This window comes from Tinamus guttatus, unplaced genomic scaffold (assembly GCF_059628265.1).
Source record: "Tinamus guttatus ecotype Peru unplaced genomic scaffold, ASM5962826v1 Tinamus_guttatus_pri_ptg000213l, whole genome shotgun sequence".
Classification (NCBI taxonomy): Eukaryota; Metazoa; Chordata; class Aves; order Tinamiformes; family Tinamidae; genus Tinamus; species Tinamus guttatus.
In genome coordinates, this window is record NW_028288747.1 from 8,275,741 (window position 1) to 8,300,751 (window position 25,011).

Here is a 25,011-nt window from a genome sequence, read left to right on the forward strand (position 1 = left end):
ATATGAACAAAAAAATCTCTTTCTAGTCTGTAAGAACTGAAGTCTGAAAATCATTTACTATGGAAAGATATTCAAATCAGTGGATTCTGATTCTTTAAAATACATTCATGATATTTTCCACAAGCCAAAGAGGCAGTTCATTTTCCAAAATGACCCATACTTTTTTCTTTTGTATATAAACTTTACTTAGTAAGCCAACCTTTCATAAAAATGTGAAAATATGTAAAATTTTGAAGAGAATAACATTTTGAACTTGACCTTTCTTCTATGTGGGAAAAGAAGGAAAGAAAACGCCATTAGTGCAGTTCAGCCCAATCTGCACAGCTTCCTGAATTATTATTTAAATCATGCTGTTACATAATCCCCCAGAATTTAAAATGGAACCAAGAAAAAAAATGCAGGCATTTTAAAATGATTTGCCAAAAATTAAAATATTTCTCTCTTGTCTGAGGCTGAAAAGGAAGATTTCACCTACTAGTATCAAATCAATACAAACAGGTCTACCAGCAGGACTACAGGTGCCAGGCTCTGCTCACAAATGAGAGGAAATCACCACTCTAGTGAGTGCAGATCTGTGCCAGGCACTGCAAAATAATCATTTGAAGAGGTTCAGGCATTGAGATACTAAGGGGCAACAGCATGGAGAATAATTCCTTGCATGTTGTACTGGGCTGATTGAAAGAGGAAGAATATTTTCTTCTGCAAAACAGTAACAGGCAATCTCAAGCCATTCTTCTAAATGCCCTTCATTCTCCTTGGAGGGGAGGGAAAGGCTGTAAGAGATGACTTTGGTAATTGTGCGTTCACCTTGAGGAGTCTTTATGTTGAATTAAAGAAACGAATGATTGTGTTTTTATGGCTAAACCTAATCTCAGGTATCCATCTCATATTACTTACTAGAGAAGTAAGCTAATAACTCTTGAGCACACTTTTGCCTTAAAAATCATATCAGTTAACAATATGAAGTTTTATTATCACAACTAAAAGCATCTAGTGGTTCCTCTATCTGGCTTCCTTGTGATATAAAGCAAACAGGAGAACTACTGTACCAACTCAGCAGAAACCGAGATTAGTCTGACTCAAAAACCAGCATTGCCAATGTATGAAAGTATAAAACATAAACAAACATGAGTCTTCTTAATTTTCTTATTTTTCCGTAACCTTATATTGTAGTGACTTTGTGAGTCTGAAGTTATACCTAAATTGTTTCCTTAACAGGGCCTTGTTTTTTGAAACGTGACTACACTAAAGATTTATATAGCAGTCAAAGACATTCGCTGTAGTATTCCCTATTGCTAGTGATTCTAATATTTTTTTCCCTCTTCTGAGTGGTAACAGCTATCCCAGAGGCCATAGCCTGCACCATTATCACTTAACCCCATAACATTCTTTTGCAACTTTTTGGACAGCTCTTAACAATTTCATATGATGAGCAATTTTTATTCCTTACATTCAAGTCATTACTCAGATCACTTATCAGTGTTAAATAGCACAAACTTCTTCCTCCAAATCCATAAAAGATACATTTTCCTAAAGAAGTTGGTAAAGAACTCAACACCTTTCCGGAATTCAAGTGTTCATCAAGGGTATTATTTTTAGCCAGTCAGGTCAATCCAGAACGTTGTTGTCTTTAGAAAAAAACTTAAAGAGTCTTGTGAGTCTTTCTGAATCAAGTCAGCAAGGCACATTGAACCTCTTAGACTGGTGTACAGCTGTGCTAGGATGTACTCAAACAACCTTGTTTCGACATGGCATTTCCCACAGAAGGGCTACATGCACTACCTAAGTAGCTCACACAATCCATTATGTAAATATTTTAGGTGCATTAGCACTCCTAGGAAGAAAATACAGTTTCCATTTTAGATGAGAAACATAGAACTAGATAAAGAAATGAAAAGGGTATCTTCAAGCAGGCATCTCCAGACAAGAATTTATCAACATTTCTTAAATCAGTAGATCTTTCATTTACTCACAGGAGTAAGATACAGAGCAAATAGCCCCACATTTTTGTTTTGCCTTTGTTCATAAGAACTGTTAAACAAAGCAACCATCATTGCTCATTTAGTGAGACGTCTAGATGTTTGCAAGCAGAGATTTGAAACCTACATTTTCCTTATGACAATATATGTATTTTGCATCTGTGAACTTCCCTATCACAAGTGACAGAAATGGAACATCAACGTAAAAGATAGACAATAATGCAATTACAGTCTTGAAGAAGTAGGTATACTGATAGTAGGAAAGGATATTCCTTTTATTAGACCAACTGAAACAGGTGAAAAAAGCTTTAGCACGTTCAAGTTCTCCCATCGGCCTCGAAATATCACAGCAAACGTCAAAGTGAATACAGATTAAGGCTGTTCCATATGGAAAACGCAGCAATAAAAAGGAGAACAAAGATGTATCTTAGCAGTGAAAAAAAATGACAATATGATAATTAACCCACATGAAGAGAAATTAAGATTACATAGCCAAGAGTGGAAGGAAATTACCAAATTAAGATGCCATGAAAACAGCTTCTTTATTAAGTTCATAAAGTTAAAAAAGAGATTTTTTTTTCTTTTTGGAAAACACCAGATTCACTTTTCATTCACGAGAGCTGAGCAGAACTGAGGGCATTTGCTCCACAAAGCATCTGTTTCTGGCCTGGAGTAGCTGTAGAGCTCACTCTGCTACAACAAGGAAGATTTTTTTTTATTTGCTTGTTTTCCCAATCATATAAAAAAGGTACCTAGTGGACTAAGCTTACTCTATTCTATTGCACTCAGGAACCACAGCTGCACTGTGAGGGGCAGCTGCTGTAAGGCATTTCCAAGCTATCCCGAGTTAAATCCGAGTTTCCTGCTGTGGCACAACCTGCTGGCAGCCAGTGTGCGGGAGATTTTCGGGCCCTCACTTGCAAGCGCCACCAACCCGACAGCAGAAAGGCAGCCCCGGCTCTAGGAAGGCAGCTCTCTCTCGAGCCGCTTAAACTACGACCTTACCTTACGGCACCGTCTCCCCAAACCGCAACCTACCCGGAAGACGCCTCACCACCACAATCCAGGCCTACGGAGGAGCCGTTCCCTTTGAAACGAGATTATTTTTTTTTCCTTTCGCGCAGATGTTTCGGCAGCGGGAGGCTCGCAGCTAAGAGGGGCCGCGGGGCCGCTCAGCGGCCTAACGGAGCCCGGGCGCGCCCCGCGGGCAGCCCGCCCCCCGCCTCCCTGCCCTCCTGGGCAGCCCGCCGCAGCGCGGCCCGCGGGGCGCCCGCCGCCCCCGTCGGCGCTCACCCGGCCCTCCTGCCCCGCTCCGCAGGCCGCGGCGGGGCCGTTTGAAAATGGCGCGCGGCGCGGCGGCCGCTTCCGCCCCGTCACCGCAGCAACGCGGCGCGCGCCCGTGTCCGCGCCGCCCCCGCGCGCGCGCGCCCGGCGGCCCCGCGGCGGGGCGGGGCTGCGGCGGCGGGGACTGAGGCGCAGCCGGGCGGCGAGCGACCGCGTCCCCCGCGCTGGAGAGGAGGCACCGGGGCGCCCTGCACAAGCCGGCCCTGCACCAGATTGAGGGAGTTTCTCTCCCACGCCTTAATTCCCCCCACCTTAGACTGGTTGAGCACTTTGGCACCTCTAGAGACACTTGAAGGATGAAAGATTAATAAAATATAGCTAGGATTTAATGAGCTACAAGTTCAGGTCACTACAAGGCCCCCAGAAGGTCTTCGCTCCATCAGTTTTATCTTACAACTTGGCAACATCCTCATCAATGTGCTTAGATGTCTGGGCCATACTGAAACTAGGCCTTGCCGTGCAAGCAGTCGAAGCCCAAGAAAGGGCTGGAGTTATGTACAGGTAGAGCTATACTGATATTTAGTCAATATTTAGTTGTAAGAGAGAAAGCCTGTTGTGAAATTAAGTAATTCTAGTTCAGGCCCCAGAGACAAAACAAGGGCAGTAGTTCAAAAACATGAAAATTAACAGTTAACACTCCACAGAAAAAGAGAAGATGATGAACACACTTTAATTAAGAAATACAACCATTGTCACATTATGTCCTTGAACATGAATTCAGTATTCCCACCACCTAACTTCCACATTCCACCATGAGAAAGGAAAAAAAAATGGTAGTCTTTAATGCTTACATAATTTCCAAGAAGCAAAATATTAGTGAAGAGAGTAGCATCATTTTACTGTTCTAGGAAGTTAGTGCTATTTGCAAGAAAAGGGATTATAAATAAACATATCCGGACATTAGGGGAGGGGAAAAAAAAACCCTAGATCCAGAGTGTTTCACAGAATTAATGCTTTCAAACAGTACTTCAACCCAACAGGAGGAGAACCAGTTACTGAAGGTTTCATTTTACACTGAAAGACATTTGAAATAAGAACGTCTTGACATCAGACAAGTAATTATACATGTACATATATTTTCACCCTTTAAAACAAATTGCATTTATAGTGTTTGATTCCCTTACACCCAGGCACAAATTTTGTTAGCTTCTCTTTCCCTTTGCAGAAATTAGTGAGATTGTGCAATGCTGGAGCAGTAGTCTAAAATATCTTGTATAGTGAATTCCATAGTAATTCCTGATCCAGGATAGCAGCGAGCAATCAGCCCTTCAAAGTGCTTGTACTGACGTATAAACTCATCTTGCATAGAATGCCACACCACCTGCCAAAGAAACCAGACTTTAGAAACTGCCATCTGGCACCACGCGCAGCTCATTAACTGATTCTTAGCACAGAGAAGGCAATATATGAAAAATAAAGTTTGTCAACAGCGGGGTACAATAAACCGAGTTGTATCATTAGCAAAAATTAGTTTTTACCCAATATATGCTGCTATACAGTAGCAACTAAATTTCTGAATCACATTAGTGGTTCATTTAAATCTGGTTCACTCCTTTTCCAGCATGTCCCACAAAAAGGGGAATTAGGAAATCATAAAACAAGTTTCTGTGACCTCTTTCTCTTTACCATCATAGTTAAAATCAATATGCTAAACAAATAAAATGGCATGGTTTTATAAGAAGTCCAACTCAAAACAGTGTTTTTCAGAATTACTTGGAAGCTAGAAATGTCCTACAAAATATACATGAAAAAGCAGTAATAAAGTTTGTGCAAGTATTACAAGGGATTCAGAATATTCTTTTTAAACCATAATTTAGTTTACCTGAAGTAAATTCTCTTCTTCACAGAGATGTTTGTCTACCTTCTTGTAGAGGTTATCCAATCCCTTCTTCACTTCCTTACCAGGATATTCCTTTATAACTTTCCGAAGCTCTTGTTTATTGAAAGCCAACTGATAACTTACTTCTTCTTCACGTATCCCTTGAGCCACACGAGCTTCAACACCTTCAAAAAAATGCTAATAATGGTATTTATTAGTTTAGATTTCTCATAGTCATTAAGTATAACTACACGTATGCTTATTTCATGTCCTGTCTTGCTTCGGCTCAACAACATGGCTCCTGTGCACTCTCTCCACTTTTTTTAACTTTTATGGCAATATTGCTCACCGTAAACATCAGAACTCAGCTCACTGATATATCACTCCATAAATACCAATGTAAAACTAAAACTAAATATTTGTAGAAATAATTAGGCTTCTCTCTGCAACCTTATAACCAATACTGAGCCATTCTCAAACTCCTCAATTAATGAGATCACAGCCTAAAAGAGGGGGGGATTTTTAAAGGATAAACTTGGACAATTCATTTGAATAGGAATGGTCTCTACTTCTCTCTATACCATAATTATACGGCAGCAATTTTAATTCATAATTGCCTTCTTTTCTCACCTTCCTGCAAGTAGGTAGCTGAATTTATCATTAAAAACAAAGGGAAGAAGGCCAAACATCTGTGTAAAGCCACAACATCAACTGAGGTTGGAAGCAGTAATAAGCTATTTAATTCACAAAAAGAGAGTAGGTCTTAGACTTTTTTCTTCTCTCAATCTGTCTCTCATAAATGAGTGTCTGAAAGTAGCAGCAGGCTAAAGTTCTTATAAAAGAAAAAAAAGAAAAAAGCAGTTACCTACTTTCAGCAGGTGGAACTGAAATATTTACAGTCTAAAGCTCAGTCAGCATTTGATGGGGCATATTAGAAGTTTCTTACAAGAGTTATAGCAATTATTATTATTTTATTTTGTTTCTGAAACATCCAACATAAACTTCTCTGCAGTTGAGGTGGACAAAGCTCCTGATTGATCACAAGGACAGTAATCTTAGAGGAAAATAACCTAGCTTTTCATAGCAATGGCAGTAGTGATCAACTAATTTAAGGGTCTCAACTGTTTTTAAGGGAGGAAGTGAACATTTAGAGTTCATCTGCTTTACATCATTTAAATATATCAAGCTAAAGTGGAATATACTTGCATTTAATTTCTCAAGAGGCTGTCCAAGTGAGTAGATTACATAAGACTGAAGATGATCAGTATATTTCTGCTTGGCTTCCTTTTTCTCAGACTCAAGACAAGAAATTTTCAAGCGAGAAAGTGTTGCAAAAATATGATGAAAGTTCTCCATCATCACCACATCCCTTGGTGTTTTCTGGCTTTCATTTGCCACTTTCTCAACTGTAAGAGAAAAACAAAACATAGAAAGCTTAAAATACCTGAAGGACAGAAACAATAAGAAAAAAGAGAGAGCCACAATAATATCACAGGAAGAAATTTAGGATTTTATGCCGAAAACAATGATTTATATGATTGCCATAACTATTGTTAAATGAAAGAATATTTGAGAGAGAACAAGAGAAGAAACATAAATGTAGTAGTTCTAAGACTACAGACTTTATCAAAAATAACAGACAGAAAATATTCACTACATAGTCATTTACATAACAGAAATTATTAACATATTTTGTGAAGGCTTAAAAGTATGCTTAATTACCTTTTAAAAATTTAATGTAAGAACTACATAAGAAAATACTTTTCACCCTCTTTCTTACAATAAAAATCTTCGCTAACAATTCTTTTTTTGTTTGCGTTATTTCCCCCATTTCTCTTCAGCATTTTTTGCTTAGCGTATTAATTCTATGGTCAAAATTCATTTTTGTCATCAGCTCTGGGTAATGAAAGTGATAGACTTGCATGTGGGCCTATTACTTTGAAACAAGTTCAGGGCAGAAGAGAAGTTCCATGCTATTGCTCCTTCACTGTACCTACACACAGTGGGAGAAGACGACTTCAGCCACAACAAATGCAGCTCGCTCTGCCTGCTCCTCCATTTTCCAGTTTACCAAGGCCACCAAATCCGATGTCTTCCATAAGAATGTTCATTTAAGACACAGCTTCCTGGGCACCACAGTATCAATAAACAGAGCTGACCATTTTGGTCAGATAACCGAAAGGTCATTCGCAAAAATCTGCTACTGCCAATTTGAGTCTTTTCTTCATTCAAACTAAAGTACTACATCTTTCTTTTTCAACGCTGCATTAAATGTATAAAACTGGTGCAAGCAGGAAATTCTATCAGTTCAGTTTGGTTTCATCTTCATTCTTTATATTTCTTTCTTCTTCCTCATCATACCTTGTTCTGCAAGTTAGCTTTGTACTAGTCCAAAACAACTCAAATTCCTTTTGAAACAAGCTTTCCAAATTCTTCTTGTACTAGTTTTTCTACCATTGTATAGTTTTGCTTGTCTCTTGTCTTTGCTTAGTTTTATCACTTGAACTATACCTTCTTAAAGACAGAAATTTCAGGTGCAATCAACACAAAAACATTCCTAAAATTCACCTATTGGTGAGAATTCTACTGCTGACTGTATATGGACTGTGAAGGGATATCTGTTCAGGGTTGAGCAATATGTTCAGAAATACTGTTACAGTTTCTCAGATGAGCTTCATTGACACTATTTTGTCCTCTTCCCCTGAAAAAAGAGGCCGGGAACAGACGGAGCTGTTCTAAAGCAGGCAGGCAAACGAGCACAGAGAGATGGACAAAATGATACATAAACAGGTCAGAGGAAAGAATCACTTTTAAGCATAACCACCCCAAAAGACCTACCGCTGACAAAAACAGCTCTGATAAGTTTTATATAGGCTTTATCTAGGTCTCCTCGGCGCTCTGCATTTTTGAAAATTGATTCAGCAAGGCCTGCAAACTCTTCAAATTCAGCAACAAATGGAAGGATCCCGACTTTACTCTTCTTTGAAATTTTTACTTCATCCATCTGTTTCATCTGGTTACTCTTAAATTTTAAACAAAAAGAAGTTAATCTCCAATATATGACTTTGGAACATGCCATGAAAAAAAGTCATACTGAAAAACTGAAAAAAAATACAATCGAGAACTATATAAAGGAAGCAAGCAAAACTCTCTTCTTTTACTGGCTATTTACATAAACGTGTCAACCAGAAGCAAGTAACACTTGGACTTGCTTTCAGGTATTCTAACATGGAACTTTCCTGATTCCAAGCAAAAAGGTTCCTTTTGCTAGAAATTTCTTTAAACTTTTTACTGAAATACTCTACTGAATATTATCCAAGAAAGTCAGTCTCATTCATGCCTGGTTTACTGCCTGAAGTACCTCAATTAGAGTTACTATATTGGCTTAGACTCAAACTATAATAAAATACAAATTTAATAGTTATTCCAGCCAATGTGTTTTCATTAAACTTGCCATATTTCATGCAATGAGCGTATTGTATTAGGAAAAGCAAATTTCCAACAATAGCAGCCACCTCTCCTACCAGCAGAAGGTGTACCATTTTATCTCTATCAGCTTCGTGTTAAATAAGAGAAAAATAAATACATCAGAGATGTTTATTTGACATATAATAAGGATTTTGCTTTTCCATGAGCGTAAGACTAGGGAGGTTATTTAAGCAAGTCAAAAAGCAAGAGAGCTGGATTCTACTTGACTTACCTCAGTAAATTCAATAAAATTCCAATTTTAAATAAGTAAGTAAACAGGGCAGATACTTTTAGGATTTCATTGCTGTGAACTAAGTAGTCTTATTTCTTATAAATAAACATTCAAGAAAACCAGAATGGATCAAAGAAAAACACAACCAGCAGTTACATAAATTTCTTTCGGAAGTGGGACCGATACATGGCAATATAGTCACTCATTTTCACTTCAAATTAAAAGCAAAATCCAGCTATAAGGAAATGCAAAAATCAAACTGGAAAGTAATACGCTTCCTGTAGTGTTTTAGTCAGCTTAATCAGAATAACTAAAAGAACTTACAATGCATTTATCAAAGTTTCTTTTAACAGTCACCAAAACATTTCCAAGTGTCGTGCTGAGAAAGGAAGCTGGGTCCACATTTTGTGCTGTCCATACATGATGGCTCATCTTAACTAGCATATAAAGGGAATTAAAGCTATCGATCTTGTCCCCCAGTGCAATAAGATTATTCAGCTCAGGTTCAATACAGCGAAATATTTTTGTCATCATTTGTCGGATCATGTCCTTCCTATTAAAAAATAATTAAAAATTACAGAAAAGTATTACCCTGACAGTTTAGCAAGCTATCTTAGAGCCTCGTTTAATACATATTTTTTAGAAAAAATACATTGCATTTTTATTTAACAGATATCAAGGTTTTCAGAATGTAAAACTGAAAGTCACAGATTTAAAGTACACTGAAAATTGTTCTGTGTGGAGGCTACCACATGCAAATTCAGAATTTTGCTAAGCCTATTTTGCGCGGTAACAAAATCCTGTTTCCTTTCACTTTGTAAGCTATTACTTTTTTCTACTTTATTCAGAAGCATTCCTTCAATGTATTAAAGTTCAAATTTACTGGCACATCCCATGACTAGCTATAAATTTAGTTTATTATTCATTCACACTGAAGGAAACAATGTATCATTATGGAGAAAGAGATACCTTGGAAACATTCAGGCTTCAGCCTAATTAAAGACTAAAAATAAACAACATCAACACCTACTCAGATGATACAGTTTGAGGACCACCAGAAGTATATGAACGAGATAAAGTTCCTCCATCCATTTCCTCTGTTTCATTCTGTAAGAACAAGGAAAACATACACAGGAACCTTACAGGCTAGCTCAAATTCTGTATTAACTGACAAGTACATTTGAGAAAAACAACATAATTATCAGCATTTCTTCTCCCCAAAGAAGGAAATACAATAGTTTGCAAGGCTCTAGCAGAAAAATTCTGGTCATGCTGCCCACAGTGCAGTACTATAAACAATAAAACTCCTGTTGCGTAACATCCTACGTAGCTGACTTTGGGAGGAAACCAAAACATGGCAAGAAACCCATCAGTCTTCTTTAGTTTTTCAATTGGCTGTCCAGAAATAAAGATTCTGCCTGATAAAAAAGAATAAGTTCTGACCCACCTGTTTCACATAACCAACAAATAAATTCAAATAAATTTTTGATGTAGTGACAGGACTGAAATGTACCTTACCGATGTTGTTCCAGGGATGCTCTGATGTTGCTGTAGTTTGAAAAATTTGCTAATGAAGTCCTGTTCTGCCAGACACAGAGGCTCTAGCTCACTTAATACTTGTTCAAAAATCTAAAAGAAAGCCAAATATTAGATCAATATATTGAACAATTGAAACCATTAAAAATGCTTATTTTTTAACTGTTTATAAACTTTAGAAGGCTGATTTCTACTTCACAGAAATGCAAACAATTCATGTTTACCTTATAAATGTTAACTGCATCTTAAACATGTATAAATATGCTTCTTAGAAGGAAAGATGAAAAAGAAAAGAACAATAAACATTTTTCTGCAATGAGTCTAAGTTTTTCAATCTCAGCCCGCAGAAGACTTCCATGCTGTTGCAAATATTAAGTCATTGATTCCTATTTGCTCCTTAGTTGCTGTGAGAAGGTAAAAAGCCCCAGGGAAGAAAAATGAGTGAGCGGTACATGTAGAAGATAACCGCTTTACAGAAAAAAAAAAAAAAAAAAAACTGTAAATTACATCTCTAAAAACAAACTGCAAGTTTCATACTGAACTAAAAATACTCATCATTATTTTTAGATTTAATCTAAAATTGAACAGCAAGTATTTTGGCAATAATTCATTAAAATTTACTAATATTAATTACATTGCAAATCAAGTATTAGACAAATAATTCTAATGTATCTTTATCATCTCTACACACTGCAATATATTTTCTTTGCAAATATTTATGTAAATTATTATATGTTTTAATCCTTAAACAACAACAGGAAAAAATATTCTGGCAAAGTAGTAAATACTTTTTAGATACAAAGTAAATACAGAGTAGCAGAAGAAAAATACTCTTCCATCAAAAAGATGGAAATTCAGTAGAGAAGAAGTAAATTATTTTTATCTTCTACTCTGAGAATAGCCTCTTTCCCACACTTAGAAGTTAATTCCACAAGAATTGAGAAGTATTGACATTTTCAAGTTACCACTTCAAATGGATACTGAGGACAGCCCAGCAATAATTTGGTGTCACTGGTTATAGCAAACCACTTTGAAGGCTTGGCAGTGAAACCAGTATTAAAAAAAAAAAAAAAAAATCCATGCTCAATTCCCAGATGAAAATGGTTATATGTTTTCTTACATTTCACTTGTACTTACATACTGCCAAAATATAACTCATGAACACCTGAGTCAGTTCAAGAATTATTCAGTTCAACTTCTATTTGATTAAAAATACATACTGGGCTTTCTGCTTCATTTTTTAATGTTTTATATTCCTTACACATCAAGTCAATCTTACAAAGGAACTAGGTACAATGTTCTATAATTGCAGGGAAAAGTACACTATGTATTTCTTAGAAATTGCCTTTATTAGAGGGGCAGTGCACATCATTATCATGCTTTGGATTTAAAATGAGCTTTGGTAAATGTTCCCATGTAGTACACATTTATAAACTACACATAAAAGGCATTCAAAAAAGTTATAACACTAAAATAAGAAGAAATTCTATGTGACATTTCTGCTTTACCTTATCAAATTTTGTTCTATCAGCCACATCAAGATCAGAGGCAGACATGTTTCCCATATCCAACAGTGAGGATGACTGAGACCTACGGTTTCCTGAACTCTGAACAGAGAGTTTATTTAGGCTAGAAGTAGATCCAGTCAGTTTTCCAGAACTTCCATGGAGACCTATGAAATAAGAAGACTGTGAGAGAGTGAAGCTAAGGTAGAATAAAACACTTGAGAAGAACAGGTTCATTACAGAGTACCTCAGATGAGTGTTGCTAATAGCCCTGCATTAAAATTGAAGTTAACTGAGCCTTCATCTAAGCTGCAACTACTTTTGCTACATTTTTTTTATTTTTTTCACAACAAGGTAACTGCAATGCTTCAGCAAGTCTCAGAGCTATCGTCCTTTGCCTACATAGCTTACCCTAGCTATTTTTCCTGATCTATAACACTAAGTACACTCTACTGTTTGCTGATGCTTCCTCCTCCCTTTGATTATAATGAACATCAAGATGTTTCTACCTGATATTCCAGGGCCTTCCCTTAGTAGTGAGGAACACATTTTTTCAGGAATTTGGGAAATGTTGGAACATGGTAGAAAAAACTCAGCACAAAAACAAGGTATCATCAATATTTGATCCACAAGTAAACACCTCAAATTTCAACTGCAAAGGAACTTAAAAGCTATTCTGCAACATCTCATTCAATTGTTAGGCTGGTATCCCGTCACAGCTACCATGGTCTAGGGACACAGACAAGACAAAGCTCACATGCCTAATAAAAGATGCTACCTCAACCTACTGGAAAAGTTGGGAAGCTAAGACAAGCTTTCAGGTACTAACATTTTTTAGATCCATTAGTAGCATGGGAAAAGCAGATGGCACCTTTACCTGCAAACCTTGTCTTATCCAACTTTTATGTTGAGCAATTTCAGTTGCACTTCATTCTTGCCTTGCAGAAACAATGATTCTGCTAATGCTTATTTCATTCTGTACAGACTGCTTTAATGTTAGGTAAATGTTCCACGATGCAGCACGACATCTTCACATTGATACACATGCATTGACAATACCAACTAATGCAACTAGTTATACTCACTCTCCGTTTCCTGTTTGACAGCACTTTCTTTTCGAGGCAGTGTAGCTGGGATGGATTAGGTTGCAAGCATCAAAGACAAAGACAAGTTAAAATGCAGTTTGCACAAACCATGCACAAGATGCAAGTTAAGCTCTAACTGGAAAGAAACATGCAGAGAACTATAAGCAGCAAGTAACTACATTGCAAACACATTTAGTTGGAGAGGTACTACTCTAGAAACTCAGTGTCTAAACTACATGGAAAACAGGTAAGTATTAAACTTTACTTTTCCCTACATGGTTTGTTCAGACAAAAAGTACTTTCCTTAGTAACTTTTTTTTTAAGTTCACCCAAACAGAGAAGCCCATTAACTTACTTTTTTAGAGTTAATATTGCAAAAGACTCAGTTTCCAATATCAACTATTCTGTTTAATCTTAATCTTCTGTTTAATCTTAATAAAGAAAATATATTTATGTAATTTTGTACTGAGTCAAAATTTTGTACTGAGTTTCATGTTCTTTTAATTAAAGGAGCCCACCAATACTGTAAAGTAATTTTAACATCGCTGATAAAACTTGCCAGCCTGATGTGTTTTTCTGCTGTTAGTAACTTGATTTTTACATAGAAAATATACCTTTGTTATTCATGCTGCATCAAAAATGAATGATTGCAGATTCAGAGAGGATGAAAACAATTTTTTAGTAAAAAAAAGTATGTTTTTATATTTTTGATTGTCTGTGCAGAATAAAACAGTTTACTCAAGTGGATTTCAATCTGAAATTCAGGGTAAATGGGCATGATAAAACGTCCTCACATTTGTAGTAAATAGAGACTCCCTAACCAGTAAAAGGCATTTGCATACACACACTAAAAGCAATACATGGTATTAAGAGGACCTTGATGAGGATGGATGCTTCAAGCCCCCCAAAATGGAGCAAGCAAGCAAGACCTACTGTAATAGAATAAGTACATACTTATAAGTAAATGCCACAAACATGTCTTAAATACCAGATGTTCTCAAGTAGGAACAATATTGTCAATTTTCATGTCAAACTCATTAATTCCAGATCGGCTTTTATTTTTATCTTTTTTTAAATAGAGCTTTAAGGCTGGTGGATTTAGCACAAGCATCTGCCGCACATCAATTGTGGTTCTCCATCGTGCCCACTTTGCAAGCGCACGGGACTGCACTACAAAACGCAGGGAGGTGCAAAGTTCAGGCTCTGGACGATCAGAGGAGCCGCTCTGAATACTGCATGAGAGAAGCCACATCATGTGACCAGGTGAAAACAGTAGCACTCTTTCCCGCACTTGATTTTATGGTATTTAAGTATCCAAGTCTTGGCTTCATCAGAAGAAAAAACAACAGACTAAGACAAGTGTGAATGCTCATGACCCAGAATATTTTTGCCATAAAAATGCAGACAGAAAACTTTGCACTAACACAGAATGCCAGAATAATTCTCCCAGCATCCCCTCTGCATTTGAGGCATTCAAATAGCAGTGCTATTCCCAAAGCACACCAAAAAAAACGGGGGGGGGGGGGGGGGGAAGGGAGGAGAAAAAAAAAGGAAAAAGGCAAGAACACACACCAAGGCAGCTTGAAATCAGGTCTTCTTTAGTCTTGGAGTACAACTGGAGCATTATACACCTAACGCTATTCCTTAAGCATACTATTAAGAAATGTTATGTTTTGAATTAATGAAGTAAGGTCCATCTAGGAGTATTATGATCACTACCTTCAACGCATAACCCTTACAAAGTACACACTATAAACTGTTACAAAACAAAATCATTAACTGATATTTAATACCAAAATTAACTCACATTCATTTCATGAAACAACTTCTTTTAAAAAAAAGATATAACGTTTGTTTTCCTTCTTTGCAAATGGTACCATTAAGAATGGACCATGATGAGTACTGAGGAGAGAGGTTTTCTGCAAGATTATCTCATTCATTCTCAAATTTGCTTGTGGCCTCAAATATGCAGCCACACGTAGCCATTATTCAAAGTTTATTAAAGTTTATTAATAATCCAGAGTGTCCCACTGGATACAGCTTCCAATTTTGGCATTATTTAAAGACTACCAATTTTTTGAGTACTGTACACTTGGGTCAAGTTTTCCATGCCAAAAAATCAGTCACTAAAGAGACTTAAACAAAAGCATACTTTTTGGTATGTTCATGAAAGTGTAACCTGTTACAAAAATAATCAAATCAAGAGAACCATTAAAAAAATATACCCTTTGTTACTCTACTCCTGGTCTCCATTTTGTGCCGCTTTTAAGCATAATTCAGGTTTTCCAAATATTCAACAGAAACTTTCAAAGTGAAGGCTGGTGAGTTAAATAATCTTTCTCTAAATTGGCAGTACTTCAAAACACTTACAGAAATTAAGAATAATTGTCCTCACAAATGCAAATCACAAGAGATGTAGCAGAATAAAGTATTCTAGAAATCAACTTACGTTCAAGTTGTTTTTGTTCTAAGAGTAAGCTTTTCAAGACTTACAACATTAACTGTTGTGACTGACACACTACGGCAGCACTTGCTCTTCATGGCCACCAGCCTGTCAAGGGTTTTCTTTCCAATTCTCCTTCCCCACCTGGTCAAGGCTCCCCATGCTCCTGCCTTCTTTCTCTCATTATTTTTTTCTTCATCAGCTCAAGACCCAAAATAGGCTTGACAGAACTTATTAGTTCAACTTGTACTTTACTTCTGAATTTCAGATATACAAGCTAGTCAATTATGACAAATACAGATATGCTAAGCAAACACATTTTGAAATGCACTTTAAAATGCAGAATAGCTAATATATTAATGCACCTATATCACTGCTGTTTGCTAAGTGCTCAGGTTACTTTTAGAATCACTTCCCTTGCATGCTCATTTTCCCCCTACCAGGGATGCCTACTTCCTTAAGTGCAAAGGCCTGCAAGTTAATTGAGCATGATTTCCACATATGTAAATCCAGCTGTAAACACAACTAAATGTCACAGGTTTCCTCAGATAGAGTCAACATTAAAACTAGCTTCTTCAAAATCCACCATAAATCTCATTAAAAGCAGAAATAGCAGAAAGCATGCTACCCAAGCTTACTTTAACTAGAAAAGCTATCTATTCAGTAATAAATCGAGTAGTTCTTCATTAAAAATTGACAGTAGATCTGACATACTGTCATATACTGTCATATTTCACAAGATTTCCATTGTGCTCCTTCATCCTTGGGGAAGACCAAAGCTTTGGTACTTGTATTTACCATCGACATCCTACCTTGCCAAATGTAGCCAATTTCCAATTTAGGTATAGAACAGCATTACAGTTTTGGCACTAGAAGTTGTAAGAGGTTGGTTCGTTTGATTGTTTGTTTTTGAATAAAGGAAGATATATGCCTCCTAAAAGCTTACCAAACTTTTTTCCTTCTTTGGTTGTGCCTGTCATCTTGATCTTGGCAACTTCAAAGAAATCTTTTATTTCTCTTTCATACAGTCGTGATAAATAATCCATATAATTCTTAAATGAAAAATAGAAAATTAGTTAACAGTTGGGTGTATATACTATTCATTTTCAAAAATCAGCATGGGAATAAAGTGTACAAAATAAAGTGCTTTGGACATATACATACAAATATGCTTATATTCAAGACATTTAAGTAGTCATGAAGTGACCCATGCAAACAGCTTAATTATTCTTTTTATCATAAAATGAGAAACAGTTTTATGTAAACACTGAGTTTAATATTATATTATGCTTCAGAACAAATACACATAGAAACTTGAAAATAATAAGGATCTAATCAAATACCAACATGAAGTTTCCTATTCCAAAGAGGAACAGGAAAAGGAAAAGGCAGTAAATTACATTTAACATGAAGGAATATTTAAGAAAAATGCGCACAGTGCGCACAGGCAATTCTTCTGATTTTTGTAAAAATAATATATTTTGTAAATTCTCTAGAACCATCTGAGCATTTCGCATACCTTTGTCAGACCTTCATATTTTCCATAGTCTGTGTTCTTGAGCCACTCCATCAGTTTAGCATAACGAAGTAAATCTCTGTGAAACGGATGATGATTGGGTAATGTCAATTCAACAGAGTGCTGGGCAAGCGTGGAACTCTGATCATGACCCTTAACAAAAGAAAGTACTAAAATAAATCTGAAAGTACTGTACAGATATTGCAGAAATTTCCTGAATGACATTCCAAGATGAGATGCATCTGGTCTAACTGTATCTTCCCCACCAAAAAAACAGAGAGGCTTCCTCTCTTTATTCAAAGCATACAGTTACACTAAGTGCCACCAAATGAAGCTGCAAGTTTATTATTCAACTATTTCATTGCACTGTTCCAAAGGCAGAAAACTTAGTGCTGCATTTAATTGAATGCTGAACCTGGTTGTGGGGAAAAGAAAAACAACTTAAAAAGATTACAGATACATTTTTGCAAGTTAATCAATTATTAGGACACAGTAAAGACAAGTCTGTTAAATGTTAGTAGCAGTTTGCTGCAGATGATCTGACACTTCAGTGAGCTGCAATCCAAAATTGTGTTTCTGTTTAAAATTTTCGAAATTTGTTTTCATTTATGAAGAAGAGATGAAAATGCCCCAGTATTTTATGACAACAGCATGAATCACAGCATCGACTTTGTTTAACAGAAATAAATAAAGAACAAGCTCACACTTTCAAGATAATACCTTTAAGCTAAGCACAGCGGAACTTTATTGTTTTATCTAATGATTCCTAAATCAGAAACGTGATATTTGGGAAGCTGCTTTCACATTTACCTCTTCTGATTTAGAAACCTCTGCCTTCTTTAAATTTCACCTGAAGTGAGAATTGAGTATAATTATTTCAGCTAATATATTTAGTATTACACAGTAATAATCATTTAAGTTTCTCCTTACTCATTTTAAGGCAAAGACAAACGGGCTGTACCCAGTTTTTGAAAAAATGAGAAGCAGCAGGAGAAACATATTTGTTAATAAAAGCTAAAGACCACAATTTTGGCATGCCATATAACTGGAATTCTTCTGTAAAATGAAGGAAATACAGAAAACAATTATCCCTGCCATAAAGAGCCACATTTGCAATCTCAAATAAAATTTTCAATAAAATTATCTGGCATAATTCTGCTCCATTTTCTGCATAAAAACAAATACATTAAAAAGTATAAAACTCCTAAGACTGACTGCGCTAATACGTATAAAAGCTGAATTACTTTTCTATTTACAAATACTACAGTCACATGTAATTGTAATATCTGTACAGTTGTACAAATAGAGTTTCCTGAAAATGTTTTCTCCCTGTGTCTGTTTTTCACTCTCTCGGCAAACTCCACAGATCAGATGAATGCTATCTAGCACACAGATAAACAAAGCTTAGGAGCTGATGCAAATTACTAGACGTGAGAAGGGACATAAATCTGATGCTCCACAAACAGGATAGATTTCATATTTGTAAAGTCAAAGATGCAGCTGCTAGTTAGATAAGGCAAGCTTAAAAAAAAAGTTAGTTAGAAAAGCTTGTATCAAACCTGATGTACTCACTGGAACTGAAAGATTGTAGGACCTGTTATAGAGTTGAAGTAGGGTCTGAGTAAACTAATTGGAGATAAGAAAACAAAAACAAAAACAAAACAAAAAAGATACTTAAAGATATCCATCCTCAGGGAACACATCTCAGGACAGTGATTTCTGTGTATTTCAAATTAAGGCTCAAAACCAATGTTTAACAGTTTCACTTTGCATGATTTATGAAGCGCAGATAGCAAAAACTCTGGTGTTTTCAGCCTTCTAAACCCTTGAAATTTATCATTTTTTCTTCCGCAGTGTTGCAAACAAAGTAAATCCTTACATCTCGTGTGCTTAATGGAGATATCAAACCTACTACAGAGCTTTTTCTGTTTGTTTTGTAAATATGAGATTATTTCTAGAGTCACTATAGCTCAGCATGGTTAGTGACCTCTCCCCCTGAAGTGCCTCTAGCAGTCCATTCACTTACTGACCGTACCAAAGAACATGTCCAATTTCAGTTGGATTGTTGTTCTTTTTTGAAAGCGTCTGGGACTGAAGATTCCGAATAAAGTAGTAAGTTAATACCTGTTGAACAAATACGCTGTTCAAGTGACTGGCAAGCCTTCGTGCAAACTGTTCACGCAAGTCACTAAATCGCTGTTGCTGCTCTTTGACCGCATGCAGCATATCATGTCCTGAAAGCAAACAAAAAGAATCCCACAGAGTACAAACTACAGTTATATAACATATGTAGGAACAGAAGGGACCACGCATAACTATTCTGTCAGTGTACAAAAACAACATCTAAGACTATTTGGAAAGGGACTGAAAATAAAGGGAGTATCATAAAAAATAAATCCACGTGTTAGCGAGCCATTACCTGGACGAAGAGCGACATTCATACACTGCAGAAGGGCATCTGCTGCATTAGTGCAGGCCTCAATGCCCCGAGAAGATGTCAGATCTCCCTCTTGGAGGGCCTTTATATGACCTTTAGCCAAATCCATATGATTCTACAAAATAATAAAAAGTACCATTTATTGCCCAAAAGCAGCAATAGCTTTATGCTATTCTGTCAAACAAAGAATGATAAATACAATTCTGTCAGTATAAAAACTTACACAAGCTACTGTAAGAGTAAAACAGGCTTCGTAAGAGGTTGCTAAAGAGGGTGACAACATAAAGGAATTTATACCACAGGTAAACAGTCACGGTAGATGGCACAACAAACATGCTTACCACTAAGAACTCTATCTCAGACAGTAGCTTCACATTGTTCGTGTTGCTGAGATGGATTAGGTGGTTGCTTTCTGAAATCTGATCCATTTGTTCTTTTACACTCTGAAGCATTTCTTCATAACTGCTCAACTTCATTTCAATCTGATCAACTTCCTTCAGAGCTTCGTCCAGCAACTTCATCAAGATATTCACCTGTTTCTCAGAGGCCATGATTGACTGGATATTTGCCTACACAGAAAATTAAACCATAAGACTCTAAGAGACATATTTGAATCTCAAAAGGAAAAGTGAGGTGTACAGAGATTGGCTTCCTCTTTTCTTCTACGCCTCATTTATAAGGCTTACTGCAGAAGATCTGGGCAGTGAATACTGAGTTCCAAGATCTTTAAAATACAAGGCAGTAAGTAATTCTGCTTAGAAGTAGCAACACTCAAATGAACATGTTTTTAAACATGCAGCAGGACATTCTCAACAGACACTACATACTCAGTAGCAAGGCAAACATTTTCACATGCTAACACACTATACATTAGAATAATTCTTTACCCCATCTAGCACTTGCAGCTCTCTAGACAGCTTTTCTGCAAAGGCTTCAGCATTAGATATGGCATATTCACACCCTTCCATCATTATTTCAATATCCTGTTCCTCTCTTGCATTTAGTTCCTGGTATTCATCCACAGCTTCTTCATCACCTCCTGCTACACTTTGATTCTCTCCACTCGGAACTGATTCTTTACATAGGAAAGGGAAATAAAATACATGTTATGAAAAGCAGAAGGCCACAAGCATTTTAAGAGTACTTCAGCATGTTCACACTTATGTATGTTAAACTATCTTCTTTTAATTAGATGGATCCACTAAATCATTTCCACAACAAACACCTGTTGCTAGATAAACATTTCTTTTCAAGTTAAGTCTCAGTTTTCCATGAATTTCAATAAGATTGCCAGAACTGGTTCACAACAGCAATGCCCTCCAAACTACTTAACATATATAAAAAAAAAGCAAAGAGCCACCTTCCTGTACTGTATATATAAAGGGAGACACTGCCTCAGTTCATCCACCTCTCCTGCTGGTAATGAGCACCTGAATATTTTGCAGTACTGTTCTAAAATTACTAGCAGAAATTTCACAGAAACTAGAGCATCTCTTTTGGTACATATAGCACAAAAAGCAAAAGATACTATGGTTAGTTAAGAAATACATCATGAAATACATAAAAATTATCTTTCTGCTCAAGGTAAGTTTCATCACAGGAAAAGGCAATATTGAAGGAAATGAAAATTACATAAGTAAGTTTTTTTTCCCTCATTGCAGTGTTTAATTAAGAAAGCCATTCAAGAGCTAACAAAATTCACAGAACATTACTGTAATCCTTGTGTAATCTGAAACTGTAATCTGAAACTTATCTCTAGCAATTTAGTAAACTATTGCAAGCAGAGAGAAGTTAATTATGAAAACTTACTCACAAAGAAGAATAAAGGAAAAAAAGGTGTTACGCACCTTCTGCAACTTTAGGCAGTTCTGGAGAATTAAAAGGTATAGAAAAGCAGAAGAAAGGAAGCAGAGAATGTTAGCTAGGCAAAAGCATGTACAGCATGCGTACTTTTAAGTGGCAGTAAGTTGAATGTTTTAATTTTGCAAGAACTTGAAAAGTTATTGGTCAATGAAAAACAAATTTTGGTCAACATGGAAAAACAGAGCTGCTTTCCTCCCTTCTAATTACGCTAGTTCTTCTGTACAAACTAGTCTACTATTTAATACCAATCAACAGTTTGGCCACTTCTTATAGACGCACTATCTAGTCACTGTTCCTTGAGAAAAAAATAACTATTTAAAGATACTGTGAATGTAAAAATCATATTTGAGTATATAAAATATAAAGCCCTTACAGCATCCAGGCAGCCACTTAAGCTGCACTTCCAGAAGAATTTAACAGATATTTCATAGTTTGTGAACCAAGAAATAAACTAGAAACCAGATATAAACCTTATATAAAGTATAGCATGCTTTATAAATGTCCCTTTTTAAAGCATTTTTCCAGCTTAGGGCATGTGAGAACCAGAAAGTTTCAGGTAGGTTTTGTTTTGTTCAAGAAACAGAATATCCTAGAAAAGCAATATTCTTAATGATATGTAGAATTTCATTAACTATTATTTTGACACAGTTTTGCAATATAAGGTATGTTTTCCAAGCATCTTGTTTATACGAGGCTTTTAAAAATTAAAAAAAATACAGAATTTATTTACTCAATATACCTGATTTACTCTGACAATCATTAAAATTCACACTTAATATAAAGCTGTTGAAATTTACCTTCTAAAAGCTGGGAACTAACATTTATAAAGTCAATTTTCTTTCTAAGATATCTCTGATTAAGTTTCCAGATACATGAAATGAAAGTGTTCTTTTCCACTGTGCTGCTTGCAACCCATTTGTACACTTTGTCAAAATGTAAATCAAATTCAGGATTCTCCTGTAAAAGATGAGATAATTTCCAGGCTTAATAGTCATAAATAATTTTCTGAACAGCAGAGATGGTTTAGTCATTTAATTATTGAAACGACAGTATAAGAAGAAATTGCACAGATGTCAACCTTAAATTGATATACTAGTACAGGCATCTAGATGCACTGTAAAGAAGCTACAATGTTACAAGAATAAGAAAATAACATGAAGAAAATGTATTTTCAAGCTAGACAGGGCAACAGTAACATATAATACAGAAACCTGTGACAGTTTGAAGAAACACTTTACTTGCCTGCCAAGAAATTCTGTCCTCAGAACGACTTGCGCTGTTAGCCCTCTGCCCAAAACCCATGCCTGGAATTACTGACAATATATACAGCAGAGCACAAGAAAAATTTTCATCTCTGCCTGTTCACTTTAGATGAATTGAATAGGCCAGAATTAGATTATGCTTCTTGTTCTATGGAAAAGAACTGCAGCTCAAGGGTGTACCCTTTCCAATAAGCAGCCTATTTAGCAGTAATGAATTAGAAGACAGAGTTTACTTACACTCTTACATTTTATTCACTAAAAAAGTTTTGAGTGTCTTGTCAAAAGAGTATAGGTAGCCCCATGGGATGGCCATGATTTATTTCAAAGGAAAACTACATTTTGGAATCAAAATTTACATAGGAATTGAAGCAAATAATATGTATATATTTATATATATATATTTATATATATACACACACACATATGTACATGCTTGTCCAGTGTATGTACATACATACACACATATATGGACAAATACTGTACAGACTAGTACTGTACAGGTCCACAGAAATCACTCACAATAAATTAGGCAGACATTCTGAAGATTTCTATTGAAGCATACCTGCACTATTCACCCTCAATTTATGAGGGTTATGTAATAGACCCATACCATATTCAAGATAAATTAACACATTAACAATCAAAGCTATATGACAATGAGTGGCCAAGTAAGTTAACTCTGTATCAGAACTAAAAGTGAGCATCCTAGGTAGAGTATGCACCAAGAAAAAAAAAATCACGTACTTTAACAGCATCTTTGGCATCAACAACAGCAAGATCCCGAAGTGCCCACGCAGTCTGTCTTTTGTAGAAATCTCCCTTGTCAGATTTTTTCACCTTTACCACATTTACTTGCACTGGACGCTCTGTTGTCACTGTTAAATGAGGCACAAGAGTAGTTTTGGAACTGCTTCCCCTGAAAGAGGTTTCATGCTCAGCGCCTGCAGCTCAGTTTAAATTTTAGTCATCCAGATGTGCAGTTCTGTATAGCTTCTGAAGTAATTAAGCCAATTTATGGCTATTTCTTTGATTCATCAGAACTACGGACACATTGCTGCACTACTGGGAGAACACAAAGAAACCACTAGGGATTATACTCTGAATAAAAACACTTTCTTAGATTTGTCAGTTAAAAAAAAAATCTAGTTTGTTAATTTACTGCTATATTGGACAACAGAGACTTCTTGGAAGAAGTACAATATAATGCACTTGCTCTCAAAGGAACATTAGAACTCGGTTCAGTTTCTGTGCCTTTCCAGGGCCCTGTTTCTTTGACTCTAATCAGAACTCTTTACTGCATCATGTTTAGATTGATTAGCCTAGGAATCTACTAAATCTCCTTTTAAGCACTATACAAAGCCTCCTTCAAAAGCCCACTTCATCCCACACAAATAATTTTGATTCCTTCCTTGCTTTTACTCACATATCTTACCGTAACTTGCAGTGTTCTGTTTCTGTTTTAATAGAAGCAATAACACAAGTGACAACTTTTTGCATTAAAAATGAAAGCTTCCATTTATCCTTTTTATAAGCAAGAAATACTGTAAATAAAGCTAAGAAGAAGGCAACTGAATAATAAAAAAAGACATAAACACCATGTAGTATTACTAAGTACCTGTGGCACACAAAAAGCAGTTTCTCTTCTTTTTGCCTGCTTTGCAAACATTCACAATGCTCAACAGGCGTTCATCATTGGGAGTGAAAATATCCCTTTGCAAGGCATGCTTGATTGCAGTCATTTTGTCTCAGCTGAAAGATTTCAAGAACTCATACTACATTCACACTTCAGAGGCTAGCAAAATACACAAAAAGAACAGGTCTTTTACTTAGAGCAACTACATTTTTTAAAGTTACATTTTATAGATAATTTACAAGTCATGATCCAGACATGCATAATTTGATAGAAATCTAGCTACTTTGGGAATAAGTCCAAGATAAAGCTCCTTACCTTACTTTGAAAAGACAAGAGTAATTTCTCAACACTAGGATGATATTTCTGATTAATATAATGGACATCAAAAAGCTCCTTAACAATAAAGTAGAATTCAGAATATTAAGAAAAAGAGGTCAGGTAGGAATCATAATAAAACAAAACAGAATACTCCGTCACTATGTAGCAGCAGAAATTTAGAATAGGTGAGAATAAATGCTGTGAATATCTGTATAAGCAGAAGTACGCATTGAAACACCACCAAATGAGACCAACTGAAGAACCTAATTCTAAAATTCACTGCAGTGATGACCTGAAATGGAGTTTAAAATCCAGAATCATTATTATGACTTATTGATTATATTTTCAGGACTCCCTCCAGATCAGTAGCAGTCGTCCAATCCAGCACTCATATACTGCAATTCCAGGTTTAATTTAAATCTTTACTTTAAGTCTAGAGGGACTGAATGCGACACATATATATTTTAAACATCACTTCATTCTCTCTTGGTAGTGGCCAAAAAAAATTTTTTTGATTCAGTATCAGTACCTCTGCCTCCCATACATACGGAGAAAGGAGTGGAGAAGCATA

At 36.1% G+C, this 25,011-nt stretch overlaps 1 protein-coding gene across 7 annotated transcripts; it reads right to left on the minus strand.

The window, feature by feature from the left end:
- Positions 1-3,978: 3,978 nt before the first annotated feature.
- EXOC1 (exocyst complex component 1) lies at positions 3,979-24,274 on the minus strand. Of its 7 annotated transcripts, XM_088524693.1 has the most exons (20): positions 24,105-24,274; positions 23,234-23,364; positions 22,025-22,184; positions 21,212-21,232; positions 20,252-20,439; positions 19,706-19,933; positions 19,347-19,479; positions 19,052-19,161; positions 18,500-18,553; positions 16,931-17,080; positions 16,358-16,463; positions 12,969-13,013; positions 11,887-12,050; positions 10,361-10,471; positions 9,873-9,949; positions 9,167-9,395; positions 7,981-8,164; positions 6,349-6,548; positions 5,146-5,340; positions 3,979-4,644 (listed from the first exon to the last, which is right to left on the minus strand). In XM_088524693.1, the coding sequence occupies exons 1-20, from the start codon at positions 24,226-24,228 to the stop codon at positions 4,492-4,494; spliced, it is 2,763 nt and encodes a 920-aa protein (XP_088380819.1). In that variant the 5' UTR covers positions 24,229-24,274; the 3' UTR covers positions 3,979-4,491. The 7 variants fall into 7 exon arrangements, with proteins under 7 accessions (XP_088380819.1, XP_088380820.1, XP_088380821.1 ...); XM_088524694.1 differs by lacking the exon at positions 21,212-21,232; XM_088524695.1 differs by lacking the exon at positions 12,969-13,013.
- Positions 24,275-25,011: the final 737 nt, after the last annotated feature.